This window comes from Carya illinoinensis, chromosome 1, assembly GCF_018687715.1.
Source record: "Carya illinoinensis cultivar Pawnee chromosome 1, C.illinoinensisPawnee_v1, whole genome shotgun sequence".
NCBI lineage: Eukaryota > Viridiplantae > Streptophyta > Magnoliopsida > Fagales > Juglandaceae > Carya > Carya illinoinensis.
In genome coordinates, this window is record NC_056752.1 from 10,258,247 (window position 1) to 10,273,150 (window position 14,904).

The 14,904-nt window shown below is 33.9% G+C and overlaps 2 protein-coding genes across 2 annotated transcripts; one reads left to right on the plus strand and one right to left on the minus strand.

Moving 5' to 3' along the window:
• The first annotated feature begins 4,175 nt into the window (after positions 1 to 4,175).
• On the plus strand, positions 4,176 to 7,396 carry LOC122305336 (protein FAR1-RELATED SEQUENCE 5-like). The gene is made up of 6 exons (XM_043117806.1): positions 4,176 to 4,250; positions 4,340 to 4,471; positions 4,556 to 6,817; positions 6,941 to 7,030; positions 7,159 to 7,236; positions 7,334 to 7,396. The coding sequence occupies exons 1-6, from the start codon at positions 4,176 to 4,178 to the stop codon at positions 7,394 to 7,396; spliced, it is 2,700 nt and encodes an 899-aa protein (XP_042973740.1).
• An 836-nt stretch (positions 7,397 to 8,232) lies between these two features.
• LOC122305388 lies at positions 8,233 to 9,226 on the minus strand. Its single transcript, XM_043117937.1, has 3 exons — positions 8,894 to 9,226; positions 8,633 to 8,788; positions 8,233 to 8,274 (listed from the first exon to the last, which is right to left on the minus strand). The coding sequence occupies exons 1-3, from the start codon at positions 9,128 to 9,130 to the stop codon at positions 8,233 to 8,235; spliced, it is 435 nt and encodes a 144-aa protein (XP_042973871.1). The 5' UTR covers positions 9,131 to 9,226.
• Positions 9,227 to 14,904: the final 5,678 nt, after the last annotated feature.

Here is a 14,904-nt window from a genome sequence, read left to right on the forward strand (position 1 = left end):
ACAGAACCGGTGCATACCGGCTCGGTTCTAAATTTTGTCTAAAATTAAACTTAAGCAGACCAATTATACTCCTAAGTGTAAAAGCAAACGTATAAACCCTCCAATAAGAAGTATTCACATCAGCTTCTTCATCAAAACTAAAACAAAAATTCTATGTGCAGTCCTTTTTGTGCACTCTTTTGTGCACTCTTTTGTGCACTCCAGTGATATGATTGGTTGGATATTAAAAAAAAATTAATCCAGCCAATCATATCAGTGGAGTGCGCAGGGAGTACGCAAAAGTGACTGTATGTAGCATTGCTCAAACTAAAATATACTCATCCATATGCAGTCGTCAAGACTTATAATTTTTTTATTTAAAAAAAAAAAAAAAAAAAAAGCAATACTATATATACTTATATTTTTATTTATAATTTTATTTATAAGATTTATTTTGTTCTAATGTAGTATCCGATACATTATATATTCTCGTTCGGTTTGACTTTTTTTGATCTACTTTCCTTGTGTTTGTATTTTAGTGAGGAGACAATAATAGTTTATAATATGGGGCACCAAAGAAACTCTTGTGCATATCAAGACTCATAACCTCATGAATCTATTGTTTAGAAAACTGAAAACGTATGAGTTAGCGTATCAAAAGATACGAGTTTGAAAAATTAAAAAACTCTATTTTAGTACTTTGGAAATCTACATGCTCTATAAACGACATATCACGAAGAGGATTGAAAAGAATAAAAATCATTAAATAGTAAAACTTCAAAAATTAAATATTATAATATATATATAATAATATTAGATATAACTTTATTAGGATATATATAAGATGCTCTTTAAATAATGAGTTGAGATGAAAATTAGATATAATATTATTAGAATATTATTTTTTAATATTATTATAACTTTAAAATTTAAAAAATTGTATTTTTTTATTATATTTTGTGTAAAAATTTAAAAAATTTATAATAATGAGATGAGATGAAACAGTTCTTATATCCAAACTAAGTCTCACAGACTTCTTTTTAAAAAAATAGTCTATCATGAAAATATTTATTTTCTTATCATGATCGGTCTTAAATTTTTCATACTTTTTTTTAAAAGAGTTATGCAAAATTACTTTAAACATTCTAAAATTACATAAATAATTTTTCTTATAATAGACTTACGAGTCATGCAATTCGTGTCTTTTGGGTCTCATTTGGATTAAAAATAGATACATAATACAAGTGGGTGCTTCTCTCTCTATAAGAATAGTCTTTTCGTTACTATAAATTAGTCGCAAAAGTCCGTTTTTCTTGTAGTGGATCTCTTAACCTATCTGGTGTTGAGTTGCTTCACAACTAGCATTCCTTGGGTTCCATCGAACCTCTAGTTTTTCATCTCTATATATCCCGTTGCTTTCAAGTCTCCCTTAAACGAGAACATTGAGGCAGTAAAAATAGAAATCTCTAATGAAACCTGTTGCAGTACTATTGTTTTATTAATTGCGGCTTCTAAGTGCAACTAATCATTCGGTTGTTTGGATTAACACAGCAAGCTGCTTTCTCACGATTACCTCATTGACTTCACCAAGTAAGATGGGATCTTATTTTTCATTGTTCCTTTGTTTCTTGGCCCCTTCTGAGCGTTGTTATCGTTGTAAAAAGTAAAAACGGTTAGCGTTGTTACCAAAATTTTGAATATTATTTTAGTACATGGCACTGAAACGAAATATTTTGATATCAGTATCATTTCGGAATAGTCTATATTTAAATAAATTATATATATAAACTACATTCTAAAATAACAATAAAATAAATCATAAACTCAATAATATTTTTCAATACAAATTTTAAGTTTTAACAACACACATATAATAATCAAACCTATATTATATATATATATATATATATATATTAGGAGCCCATTAATTTTAGGAAATGAAATACAAATTCATATGAGATGTAAAGGGAATGCAAGTAACATTCTAATGAAATGCAGCCTCTAGAACACATCTTTATTTAAATGTTGGTGCAATCCGGGCCCTTAATCTCATCAACGGCCCAAAGCCTTCCCCCCTTTTACCTCCCTTAATCAAACCGAAGTCCATTTCTTCTCAGACACTTCGGCCAAATCTAGAGATTTTAATTTCTTTCTAATTTCTTAATCCTTTGGGTCGTAGATTTCCTTTCTTGATCAGAAATTCCTCATTGTCTGTTTCAACACTTTCCTCGTATAAGTGGTTCTTCCATTGCAGCCATTGTGTGGTTCGATCTCGAATATCAAAACTTTGAATCACTCAAATCTCGGATGATTTACAAGTATCCTCAATTCCTCTATGATGCTGACAACAAAATGGGAAGGAAAAGTGTGTTTGTCTAATGAAATTTGAAGTTTAAACAATGAAGAAAAGAAAGTTATATCTGGAAATTGAAATGAAAAGAAACGATTTCGGAAACTTGCTATCATTTCTACGAAAATGTCTCTCAGATTTCAGTTTAATTACAAACCTATCCAACCAGCTGCTAGCCCATGTATATTTCGAAATATGCATATCGGTCAAAATCTAAAGAGTACTTCTATACGCAGGCATGGTGCGGACGAATAAGCGGATGAAAATGACGTGGCAAGCTAAAAAAAAAAAGCAAAACAGTGTTAGGAGGGAAAAAGCTGAAACGTGTTTGAGAAGATTTCTCTCTCTCCCGTCCACCATCCACGTCCATTCGCTGCAGCTCTGCAAGAACGTTTCATGCGACCCAGCCCGCGACCCAGCCCTCCGAGTTCAGCTCACAGATTTTCTCCACCATTTTCACTATCGTGAGCAACTCTTGTTTCACTTTCTCCACTTTCATTTTTGAGTTTCTCGTTTTTTATCTCTCATTTATCTGTTCCGGTCCATTTTCTGCCATTAGAGGACATAGTAGAACTCAGAAGGAGAAACATTCGGCTTTCACACGTAAAGATCATCATCCGAAAAGGTATTGGCTTCCATAGTTTTAGTTTTTTTTCTTGTTTATTTGAACACAAGCATGTAAATTTTCTGCATTTTTTTGCTCTTGTATAACGAGATACCAGATGGTGCTTTCCTTTACCTCACAAAGTATTATTTATTTTCATTTACAACCAAACATAGTGTACATACGTAAGAATGGAGGGAAGGAGTTGAAGATGGGGTGGTTGAGGCTGTGTTGGTTGGTTTCTTGAAAGCAGGGGAAGGCACGGCCAGAGTGAAGTTGTGTTGGTTGGTTTCCTAGAATAGAAAGTAATTTTTATCATGATTTAAGAAGTAGTTCGAAATTTTTATTTGGCCAATTTGAAAGAGTATATCATGATTTCCCTTGTAAGTAGTTCATAAATTATGAAGTTAAATTATGTCTACAACTAAAAAGAGAAGCATTATAGGAACAGAAGCTACGGTTTGAGTAAGCACATTTCGGCTGGTAATTTATTTGCAAGTGGGCTGGTAATTTATCTGCAAATGTAAATAGAGAAGTTAGTTAAGGTCTGTTCATTGATACAAATTGTATGTGGATTTGCAAGAGAGGATGAGTTCTAATTCTGTAATGTGCTTTATAGGGAAAGGAAATGTGAATCGTGCTTATGGATATATAGGAACCGTGAGTACTTTGTTGAAATCACCAGAGAAATATACTAATATGTAATGTTTTAGAAGGATATGTCTTTTGGCAAGTCAAGGATTTTCACATTATGTGTATCGTATTAGAAAAATGTTGCTCTTGTCATTTTTTAATTATATTCATATAATCCTTATTGATGTGGTATCAAAATTAGATTAGTACAGGATACACATAATTCCCGTCGTATAAATTGATGACAAATATGAGGTGATCAAAGGAAGACAAACTAAAAATATCATAAATATCATTTTTCATTGGATTAAGTTTCAATCCCTGAAAAGCCTAATAAAACATTATTACAGCAAATAAAATCATATTCATTGTATTGTTTTCTTGCATTTGTTAAGTAAAACATTATATTTTGGATAACTAAACTTGTTATCCAAAAACTCAACACTCCAATGCAAGGTGCATTCTAGATTCAAGTATCAGATTCTGCTCTAGAATCAACTAGATTCACTTCTATGTGAAGTGAATACCATATTTAAATTTCTATAAGACTTTATTAATTTTGAATAAATTTATATTCATGGAGTTTTAATGTTCTAAAATATTCCCTAGATGGAGAAAGGGAAGGAGAAAATATCTTCCTCTACACCTCCTACCATAGAGGAAGCAACAAATCCTCTGTCTCATGTAGGAATTTGAGCTGTAGCAGATATTCAGCTTTTAAACCATTATGTTGACTGGTTTTGTTTCATAATCATTACTATTTTATGTGCTAGGCTATACCAATTTCTTTTTATCCGGAATTTCCCAACTATATGCATGGTTTCCATCCACCAATGCCACATGCGTGGTTACCTATGCCATTTGTGGAGCGTCCTGATGCCAACCCATCTACTAATACTAATCAGGTGATAGATTCGTTTGATAAGTACTACGCTTATTTTTATCCATGTTTGTACTCAAACAAATTTTTTTGTGGGTGTAAACTACAGGGAAATGAAGTGCCCCCATTTCTCTCATCAATTGCCTCTTCGATTGGTTTACACTCCACAAGTTCAAGCCATGTGGATGAACTCCAAAATATATCGCCCGACTCTACTGGAAAAAGTATGTCTACGCCCTATATTGATGATACTGTTGAACCCAGAGATGTTGGACAGTCCGGGCTACAAAATACTTTCCATACTGAGGGGGCCAATATTGTTAAGGAGCCGAAGTTGGGAATGATGTTTAAATCTGAAGAGGAGTTACTTTCTTATTATAAAAGATATGGGCAACAATGTGGTTTTGGGATTATGACACAAAGGAGTCATAAGTTTGAGGATGGGAGCATTAGATATGTCACATTAGGGTGTGCTCGTGGTGGGAAGGCACGGAACCGTATGACAAATGTTGCGAGGCCACGTCCGACATCGAAGACAGACTGTAAGGCAAGGATAAATGTCATATACGAAAAAGGGGTGTTGACGGTGTCGAGTGTTAACAATTCTCATAATCACGGCCTAAGTCCACAAAAGTCGAGATTCTTCCGCTGCAATAGAGAAGTGAGCGAGTCTGTTAAGAGAGTCTTAGATATTAATGATCAGGCTGGGATCAGAATGAACAAGAGTTTTGCCTCCCTTGTGCAAGAAGCGGGTGGATTTGAAAACTTGCCATTTAATGAAAAAGACTGTCGAAATTATATTGACAAGGCACGCCACCTTCGACTTGGGAAATGTGGTGCTGGAGCCCTCCGTGAGTACTTTGCTCGGATGCAATACAAGAATGATGGGTTCTTTTCACTAATGGATATGGATGATGACGGACGGTTGAGGAATGTATTCTGGGCGGATGCACGAAGTAGGGCAGCCTACAAATATTTTGGGGATGTCATCACATTCGACATGACATATTTGACAAATAGATATGGGATGCCGTTTGCACCGTTTGTTGGTGTAAACCACCATGGCCAGTCAATTCTGTTGGGGGCAGGATTAGTATCTAGTGAGGATACGGAAACATTTTCATGGTTATTTCAGACTTGGTTGACCTGTATGGATGGTGAAGCTCCCAAGGCTATTATCACAGATCAAGATAGAGCCATGAAAAATGCAATAAGTCTCGTATTTCCAAACAGCCGACACAGATATTGCTTATGGCATATATTGAAAAAATTGCCAGAGAAGCTAGGTTCACATGGTGCATACAAAACTGGGTTAAAAAGTCAGTTACTAAATTGTGTGTATGACGCTCACACAAAGGAAGAGTTTGAGGGCTCTTGGGAACTGTTAATTACGAAGTACAACTTGGAGGAGAATGCTTGGTTGAAGAGTTTATACGCTGAGCGTATGTATTGGGCACCTGTGTACATGAAAGAAGTTTTTTGGGCAGGAATGAGTACAACCCAACGAAGTGAGAGCATGAATGCTTTTTTTGACGGGTATGTTCATGCTAAGACAAACTTAAAAGAGTTCGTCGATCAGTTCGATAATGCAGTGAGGAAGAAGATTGAGAATGAAAGTGAGGCGGACTTCCACTCATTCAACGTCACAATTCCCGTCGTCTCTCCCTCTCCACTTGAGAAGACTTTTCAAGACATATACACTTGCAATAAATTTAGAGAAGTGCAAAAAGAAGTAATAGGGATGCTTGCAACTCTTCCAACTCTACACCGGAAAGATGGTGTAATTGCAACGTACCATGTAGAAGATGAAGTTAATGTTGATGATTTCATCAAGGAGGTGACCCATATAGTGTACTTTAATGAGGCCGAATGTGAAGTGAAGTGTTCATGTGCCTTGTTTGAGATGAGAGGGATATTGTGTAGGCATGTATTAGGCATTATGAGAGTTAACAAAGTCTGTTCGGTTCCAGAAAAGTACATACTAGATCGATGGAGGAAAGACATAAAAAGAACATACACTCTTATACGAAGTAGTTATGACATGGTTGATCAGAGGCCTGAAGTTAGCAGATATTCACGCATCATCAAGAAATGCTACGAAGTAGCCACGAATGCATCTTCATGTGATGAGCACACTGAGGATATGCTAGCTAAGTTAGATGCAATGAACTTAGGCTACCACACCAACAACCCACCCTCGAAGGTTATAATTTATAATGCCGATGCAACGATAGATGCGAGCTCTAAGAAAGTATTGAGTCCTCATGTAGTGAGAGGAAAAGGCAGACCGCCATCTCTTAGAAAAAAGTCAATGATTGAGAGAGGGAAACCCATGACGAAGAAGTCTAGCCAAAAAGGAAAACGTAAACAGGTTAACGAAAAAATCCAGCTCATATATGTTCTCCCTAATTTACCGTAATAAAATACATATATAAAATTAGCTCTGTTTATTAATAAATATATATATGACTGGATTTTTTTTTTAACTTTGTAGCCGCATGGAATAGAAGGCGAAGTTGTTGGAACGTGCAGGAATTTATTTGGCCAAGCAGATGTTGGGACACAACAAAATGTTCCAGTTCAGGTAGGCAGTACGGGTCTTTAATGATAGCAGAAAATATATTGTGTTGTTAATACATGTTGAAAATTTAAACACTACATATATATAATGTGTTACTATCTTCACTAATATTCTGCTTATTGGATTGGTAGCCCTCACAAAACTTAAGGGAGATGTTGGACTTTAGTGCCACCGAGTTAGGCTTTGCAGTGAATGAGACTCAAGAAAGTGTAAATCGTCTTCTTTATGTTTGACCAATTCCGTGTAAATGTTCCATAATAAATTTACAAGTTGGTTTGATTTTTAACTAATTCTTTATGTTCACAGATGCATATGGGGTTGGATGGAACCCAGCCGGAATGGTTGCGTGAGTCACAACCGTCGCAATAAAAGATATTATAGGGTTTGGGAGCTATCCCATTACTTATGCAGTAATATTCTACCTAAATTTTACACATATAGGATGTACATACCAGATCTGACTTTATGGGAAAGGTTGTAAATCTAGGTTGGTTATGCCCAGATTGAGTCTACGAATATTGTGTAAATCTAAAGGTTGCTTATGTCAGGACGTGGTAACAAAAATATTAACTAATTATAGAGGTTGCTTATGCCCATATTAAGCTAACTGCAATATTCTGTTCCATAAAGGTTGCTTATGCCCAAATTTAGCTAATCCTAAGAATGTGTATATGTTAAGTATGCTAGCTAGGTTTGATATTCATTTATGGGAGTTTGATAAGTGTCTTCATTTTGAGTGGATTTGGTGTGCTGTGCTTTGCAATTGTATAAGGGTAGATTCATGAAAGTTTTGTACAAAAAAAGCTGTACATGTCTTATGAGAGTTGTCTTCATTTCCCAGATATGATATGCAAAATTCAGCTCATTAATAGACACAAAAGCTGTACATGTCTTGGAGTTACTTTTCAACTTTAATGAGCTTGAATGACCAAATATTAACTTTTCGAATTGAGTCCTAATAATCGTGCATGAAATAGTGGTTGTTATTATAAAACAGGGCAATTTGCAATCGGTATTATCACAAGTAAGAAGCACATATTATCTTCACAAAATAGGACTATCTTCACAACACAACACAAGCATACTTTCCAAATGTCCCATAATAAATTTGCTGCAATGAACTAATGCTAAAAAAACAACACAAGCATACTTTCCAAATGTTCCATAATAAATTAGCTTCAATGAACTAATGCCCAAAGACACAATCAACAGTTTCCAAGATCAGTTGTAACTTGTAAGTCAGCTGCCTACTTTTTCAAAACAACTGAGCAGACACTAAATACAGAATAAAGACTTGTTCAAGTTAATTTTGTAGACTGTCGGACTACAGCTACTCTAAAGCACATATTATCACAAGTGATCAACTTTATACATGAAGTTGCCCAGATTATTGGGTATTCACTACGATTGTGAGAAGTACAAATAAAGTAGGATACAAATTATACAATAGAGCCAAACACTTGGGCATTGACGCTGGACTCCCAAGTCCCTCTTGAAAAGTTCGCCCTCTCTTTCTCGAATCTCTTCCATCCAATTTCGAATCTCTTCCATCCAACTTTGAACCTCTTCCTCTCTTCTTCGAACCTCTTCCTCTCTTCTTTGAACCTCTTCCTCTCTTCTTCGAACCTCTTTAATATGTTGTTGAACCTCTAACTGTGTTTTCTGAAGTTTTTCCTCCTTCCTTAACATCTCAATTTCTTTTTCTTTTTCATGGCAGCTATCGCTATCTGCCCATTTGAAATAGTTGCAGTGTGGTAACCCCTGTATAAACAAACAAACAAACAAACAAAAGGCATAGTAAAAACTCACGGCAATTCTGACTCACACCCAAATATTGCAAGTTAAAGCACGGAAAATACTTTTTACCTGAGAATTGTACTTTGAACACCCAAAGAATGATCGACCTGGATTTCTTGGCGTATTCGATGTTCTAAGTGAAGCGGGTGACCCACAAGTACACATTGGATTGTTTCTCAAAGTATGAGTAACAAGTGAAGAAGAAGAATCTTCACTCGATACCTTTTCTCCAGACAACATTTTGCCAAAATAGGCAATGGAGTATACTGTTGAACTGTTGATAAGGTGCAAATTAAGTGTCTTCATTTTTAGTTTATGTATAAGGGTTTAGAAGTATTTTTTTAGAGAAGAGAGGTGGACCAACTTACTTACTGTTAGGGGAGTGTTAACGAAAAACAGATAAATCATGTTAGTGTTAGGGCAATAAGAGAGGTAATGTCATGAACACAAACAGAAACAAAAATTTATTATTATCCATAAATAATAGACCCACCCCCGCAATGAACAAAACTGCACAACACAAAACTGCACAACACAAAACGAGCTAACTGCTCCTCTTATTTCATTATTTTTCAATTTGTCTTCAATACTTTTTCTGTGTTCAAACCTTTACTTACTTCTCCCATTTCCTTTGGTGTAAGAAAGAGGGAGATGGACTTTTGTTGTACATTCTATTTCTTAATACTCCACAAATTCTTTAATTATATAGCGCTGATCACTAATATAAGATCTTAAGCGATTTTCTTTTAGCATTAAACCAAGGACATCTTTATTGCCTCTATCATGTTTCAAGATGTCAGAGAAAGGACTAAAGAGACTATAGGTCTATCATGACAGGAGTCACTTAGGATCAGGCCAGGCTAGGAGACTAGCCCCTCCATATTATAAGGAAAAACGCAAAAAGTAAGATGCATTCATATATGTCCACCACATCCATATGAATCTGCAATGTCATCTCTTGATGGCTAGCATCTTGGAAAAAGCTCCCATGTAGAGAGAGCTAAGAAGAAAATGGACACTGGACATTGGGTAGTACAAGTTTGTCCTCCAAAATCTCCACAATGGTTGCTGATAAGAAACAAGCAAAGAGAACCTTTTTTTTTTTTTTTTTGAGATAAGTAACAAGCAAACAGAACTCTAACAACTTTCTTTCTAATAGAACACATTCTGCACAAACATTTTACACATTCTACTTGAAGGGCGTCAAGCATGCAATTGAATAATAATATTAGAGTTCGATATAATCGGGTTCAGGTCGATGTGGGTCAATCTAAATCTGAATCAATTATAATCCGGTTGAAGAGCCGGTGGCTGCTTGACATGTTGAAACCAAATAGTTTTACCAAAAAAAAAAACTGAAGAAACAATATGACTGACTCTAAAGCAACGATCAAGCATCTTTGATATCCAGGTTGGGTGGATTGACCCAAACACATCAAAACCCAAAACTATATATTAATTTTTGAACACAAACCCTACCAAAATGTGTTCCTACAGAAACCAAAACTATAAACCCTAAAAAAAAAATTCTTCATACAGATTTGGAGCTTCTAGTTTATTCATCATATTAAATAACAGACCAAATCACCAAAAGCACGATTGAGAGAGAGAGACCTGTTGGCTTGATTTAGGGTTTCCAGAAGCCGGATCTACATCGATTTAACCTGTTGAAAACAAAAAATCGCAATATATCATAAATAATAGACCAAATAACTAAAACCATGAGAGAGAGAGAGAGAGAGAGAGAGAGAGAGAGAGAGAGAGAGCTTTCAATCTCGATTTAGGGTTTCTCAAAGTCTACGAATCTACGACGAGGAGTCCACGAAATACAATCATTTTCAGTGAAGAATAAGCCGCGGAGGGGAAAGCATCAAAACTCTAGTTGGGGAGAGATCGATAGAGGAGAAGAGAGGAGAAGAGTTTCATACGGGGGGGAGAGATTGATAGAGGAGAAGAGAGGAGAAGAGTTTCATACGGGGGGAGAGATTGATAGGGGGGAAGCTGAAGGGGGGAGGGGAAAGCAAATGGCTACTGGAAACGCAGTGCATATTTTTTTTTCGAGTCCTGCTATATGCAGGCACACGGCGGACGAAAATGCGGACGAAAGATGATGTGGCAAGTGAAAAAAAAAAGAAAGAAGATCGAAAAACAGGAAAAAGAGGAAAACGCGAAAGAAGCTTTCAGCGTTTCGTCCCGCGTTGCAGAGCTTCTTCCCCGAGCCTGCAAATCCAGCAAACCTCCCACCTAGGTTTTTGATCATAAAATCTTAACTCAGAAACGAACCCCCTTCCTTCCCATCACTAAGGCCACCAAAAAAGGTTCTTTCTTTCTTTTTTTTATTTTTTTCTTCCTGAAAGGATTTTCCGGATGTCTGCGAGTTTGGACGACGCCGAGTTTTGGCTACCACCTGAGTTTCTCACCGACGACGACTTGGCCGTTCTGTACAAAATCAAAACGAGGCGACGAGGCGACGAGGTATTTGTTCCCCTTCGAGTTTCCCTACGGGTTTGGCTCTTTCGGCACTTCGTCGGATCTCGATTCTCCGGTTGAGTCCGTTGTCAGTTCGAGTGAGACTGAGAGCGACGAGGAGGACTATGTCGCTGGGCTGACCCGCCGATTGGCACACTCGACCCTGGCGTTGTGCCTGCATTCAGACTTGTCCAAAATGAAGAGACTCATTCCCGTTCTGTACAAAATCAAAACGAGGCGTTTCATTTACAATGAAGATGGAAACAGATCAAAACGTTTCGTTTTATTAATCCACGTCAGCTGCAGTGCGCAAATGGGTGCGCATTGTGCCTGCATTCAGACTTTTCCTTTTTTTTCCTGCTGAACTTAAAACGCACCGTTTCATTTATTAACTGACGTCAGCAATTGGTGCGCGATTCGTCCCCTCCGCGCCTGCAAGTAGAGTTTTCCAGATTTATATCGACTAAAACAGGCCGGTACAGTCAGTATTTGATCAGGTATGAAGCAGAACCCTCTCCTATACCAATTATTATTCAGGCACAGCAAATACAGGCCGGTATGGTAGAAATTGAAAACTTTGGTTGTTACCTCTCAACTTGTGATCACCCACAAACTATTCTAAAAAAGATGATAATAATAATAATAATACTATGTATAGTTATAGAGTGCATAAATATTACGTATTCGTTCGAGTAAAGTCTAATTTTTTTTTATATAGATCCCATATTTCCAATACAACAAATATCATTTCATAAAAAAAAAAAAAAAAAAAAAAAAAAAAAAAAAAAAAAAAAAAAAACCGCAACGTTTCCTCCATTCCTTTAAAAATAACAAATTCCCCTCTAAAACCCCTCAAAGACAAAATATGAGTTCAATTAATAATGTTTCTATATAAAGAATAAAATATAATTATTTTTCAAAAAGAAACTTCTTAAAAATATTTTCAAATATTCATTTTCATTTTTTCAAAAACAAAATGTTTTTTTCCTAAAAAACATTTCTAAAAATAAAAAAATAAAATAAAATAAACAATGAAAGAAATTATATGTAGGATTGTAATCGGTCCGGTTTGGATTTGAATAAAATTTTAGACTGAATCGATATGCACCAGTTTTGTATTTTTCAAAACTAGTTACGCACCAGTTACTCTCTTAAACCGATACTCAAATTTTACCAGTTTTTGACCTATTTTCTGGTTTTAATTTACTATATTATATATTATACATATAATATATAATATATTATAGTATATAATACTATAGTGATAATATATTGTAGTATATTATAATATATAGTGATATAGTATTAATATAACTATTAATATACACCATATAATATTAGTACAACTACTAATACAATAAATAAAATTATATAAAATTTTAAATTTTAATATTATATTAATTAGTAATTTATCATACAATATAAAAGTATTGTATATATAATTATATATTATATATAAAAATTATGCCCAATAGAAAAATTAAAAAATATATATAAACTGGTCCGATCCAGTTTTAGAAAAAAAAAATGAACCAGACCAATTTTGACCGGTTTTAAAAAAAATAAAACGGGTACCAAACCGAACCAAACTCTGGACCAGACTGATCCCACCAATTTGGTCTAGTTCGGTCCGGTTTACCGGTTCATCGATTTTTTTTTTTACGCCCCTAATTATATGGTATTATCATACTCTCAGGATGGCACGTCTGTCACAATCACTTTATTTGTAATTTTTTTCCTCCAATGTTAAAAATGCGGATCTATGTCTTTCCAAAATATAATTCATTTTTTTCATGTATCTTTAATTTATGCTGTCTTTTGTTTTAGAAAAAAATTGTCTTTTAGACTTTTATCTATAAAGTGTGTCTCTCAAACTTTTATCCATAGAATGTGTTATCTACTCCATTTTAGATAGCGTATGAGGCTTGCTAATTTTGTTTTGTACATAGTTGTATTGTCTCTCAGACTGTGGTCTATAAAGATTTGTAGCATGAACTAGACTATATTAATCATAATTGTGGAACAGAGAACTATTAATATTATAGTTCACTTGTAATATATGTTTTAAGTTAAAGTTATAATACCTGTTATTAATAAATGTAGTATAATTTATTTAAAAAAATGTAATTATACGATAAGTTAAGAAAGGATAAAAATATCTGATGTAGTTAATAATATTTTTGATGGAGTAGATTTTATTCTACCCAAACCCAACCCTGTATTTATTATTGGAAGAAAAAATCTAATTGTAAGTATAATTATGTATTAATATGTGTATCAATTTATTATGATTAGTCAGAAAATAGATTTTATTGAAAACAGTACTAATTTAAATTTTAAGTATGAAAGAATCAGTATTGGTATATAGATTAATGCGTAATTTTATTTATATATAACAAAACTTTTATTAGAAAAGCTGTCCGTATAATCCAACATATTTAGCTGACTAAATACACCGTTGAGAGGCGTAACACTTACGCAGAACGACCTGTAGTACTTAGAAAATAAGTAAATAAATAAATCAGATTGTTTTGTCTGGTGAAGTGTTGCGCGAAGAGAGGATCAAAAAGGTTGTTACGAGTATATTCCTCCAAAAGCTGGGCCACCAATTCGTCATATTTGACTTTTTGTTAAAAATTTATGTATTTATAATTATATAAATAGTAATATTAGGAACAGATTTTATATGCATAAATTTTTAAAAAATTTATATCACGTGAAGAAAAAGTGAATTTTTTATTTTTTTTATTATAAGATCTAATTTTTTTTTCCTTCTAATAAAAGACCGACGTGAATCTTGCATATTTAAGACTTTAATATATAATTATTTTTATATAAATAAATAACTCTTGGAGTTGGTTGAAGAGGCAAGAACTTTGATCTTAGTGATGTGATCTTTTTGGGTTTAAGGTTTAAAAATTTCTAGAGGTCACGCCATAAAAGATATGATAATTTACATGATCTCTATAATAAAAACGCATTAAATGATCTAATCGAGACGTTTATAAAAGAATAATAGGTCAAGAAAGGAGAACAACATGAAGGTTTTTCTATGTGCATACGAGTAAAAATGACAAAGATAGATAATTTAGTATTTTAGTAAGATATTAAGGTATTAATATTATAAGAATTTTGGTCAATATTTTATTAACCATCATTCCGGTCTTTCTTATTTTTATAGAAAAATATTTTGATTACAAAAAAAATTTATAAAAATAAATTTATAAATTGACGTATTTTGATGTGATATATTAAATTATAGAATTAATTATATCATAAAATAGATTTAACATATCATATTAAACTATATCAGTTTATAAATTTATTTTTATACAATCTCTTTATAACTATAACACTTCACTTTCCTCTTAATTAAGCATCCAAATATGGGAATATCCGTTCCATTCCCGAAAAGCTTTAAAAATCACAATGCAGTGTAAAATGTGACCACATTTTAATAAAAATTAAATGCTCCTTCACACGTAGTCAAGACTTATAATTAAAATTAATTAATTTAAATAAATAAATAAATAATAATAATAATAATAATAATAAATAAAACACGCCTAACTAATGATGGCTGCCAACAATCGGACTCGGGTGGTCGGGGA

Bases quoted from the DNA above. Each gene is read 5' to 3' on its own strand.
- LOC122305388 (XM_043117937.1), bottom strand. From the start codon at position 9,130: ATGAAGACACTTAATTTGCACCTTATCAACAGTTCAACAGTATACTCC. The intron at 8,789-8,893 runs GTAAAAAGTATT...TTGTTTATACAG, and splicing joins GTTCAAAGTACAATTCTCAG to GGGTTACCACACTGCAACTA. The intron at 8,275-8,632 runs GTTCAAAGAAGA...TTGAAAAAGTAG, and splicing joins TTCGAAGAAGAGAGGAAGAG to GCAGCTGACTTACAAGTTAC.
- LOC122305336 (XM_043117806.1), top strand. From the start codon at position 4,176: ATGGAGAAAGGGAAGGAGAAAATATCTTCCTCTACACCTCCTACCATA. The intron at 6,818-6,940 runs GTTAACGAAAAA...TTAACTTTGTAG, and splicing joins AAAAAGGAAAACGTAAACAG to CCGCATGGAATAGAAGGCGA. The intron at 7,237-7,333 runs GTAAATCGTCTT...TTATGTTCACAG, and splicing joins TGAATGAGACTCAAGAAAGT to ATGCATATGGGGTTGGATGG.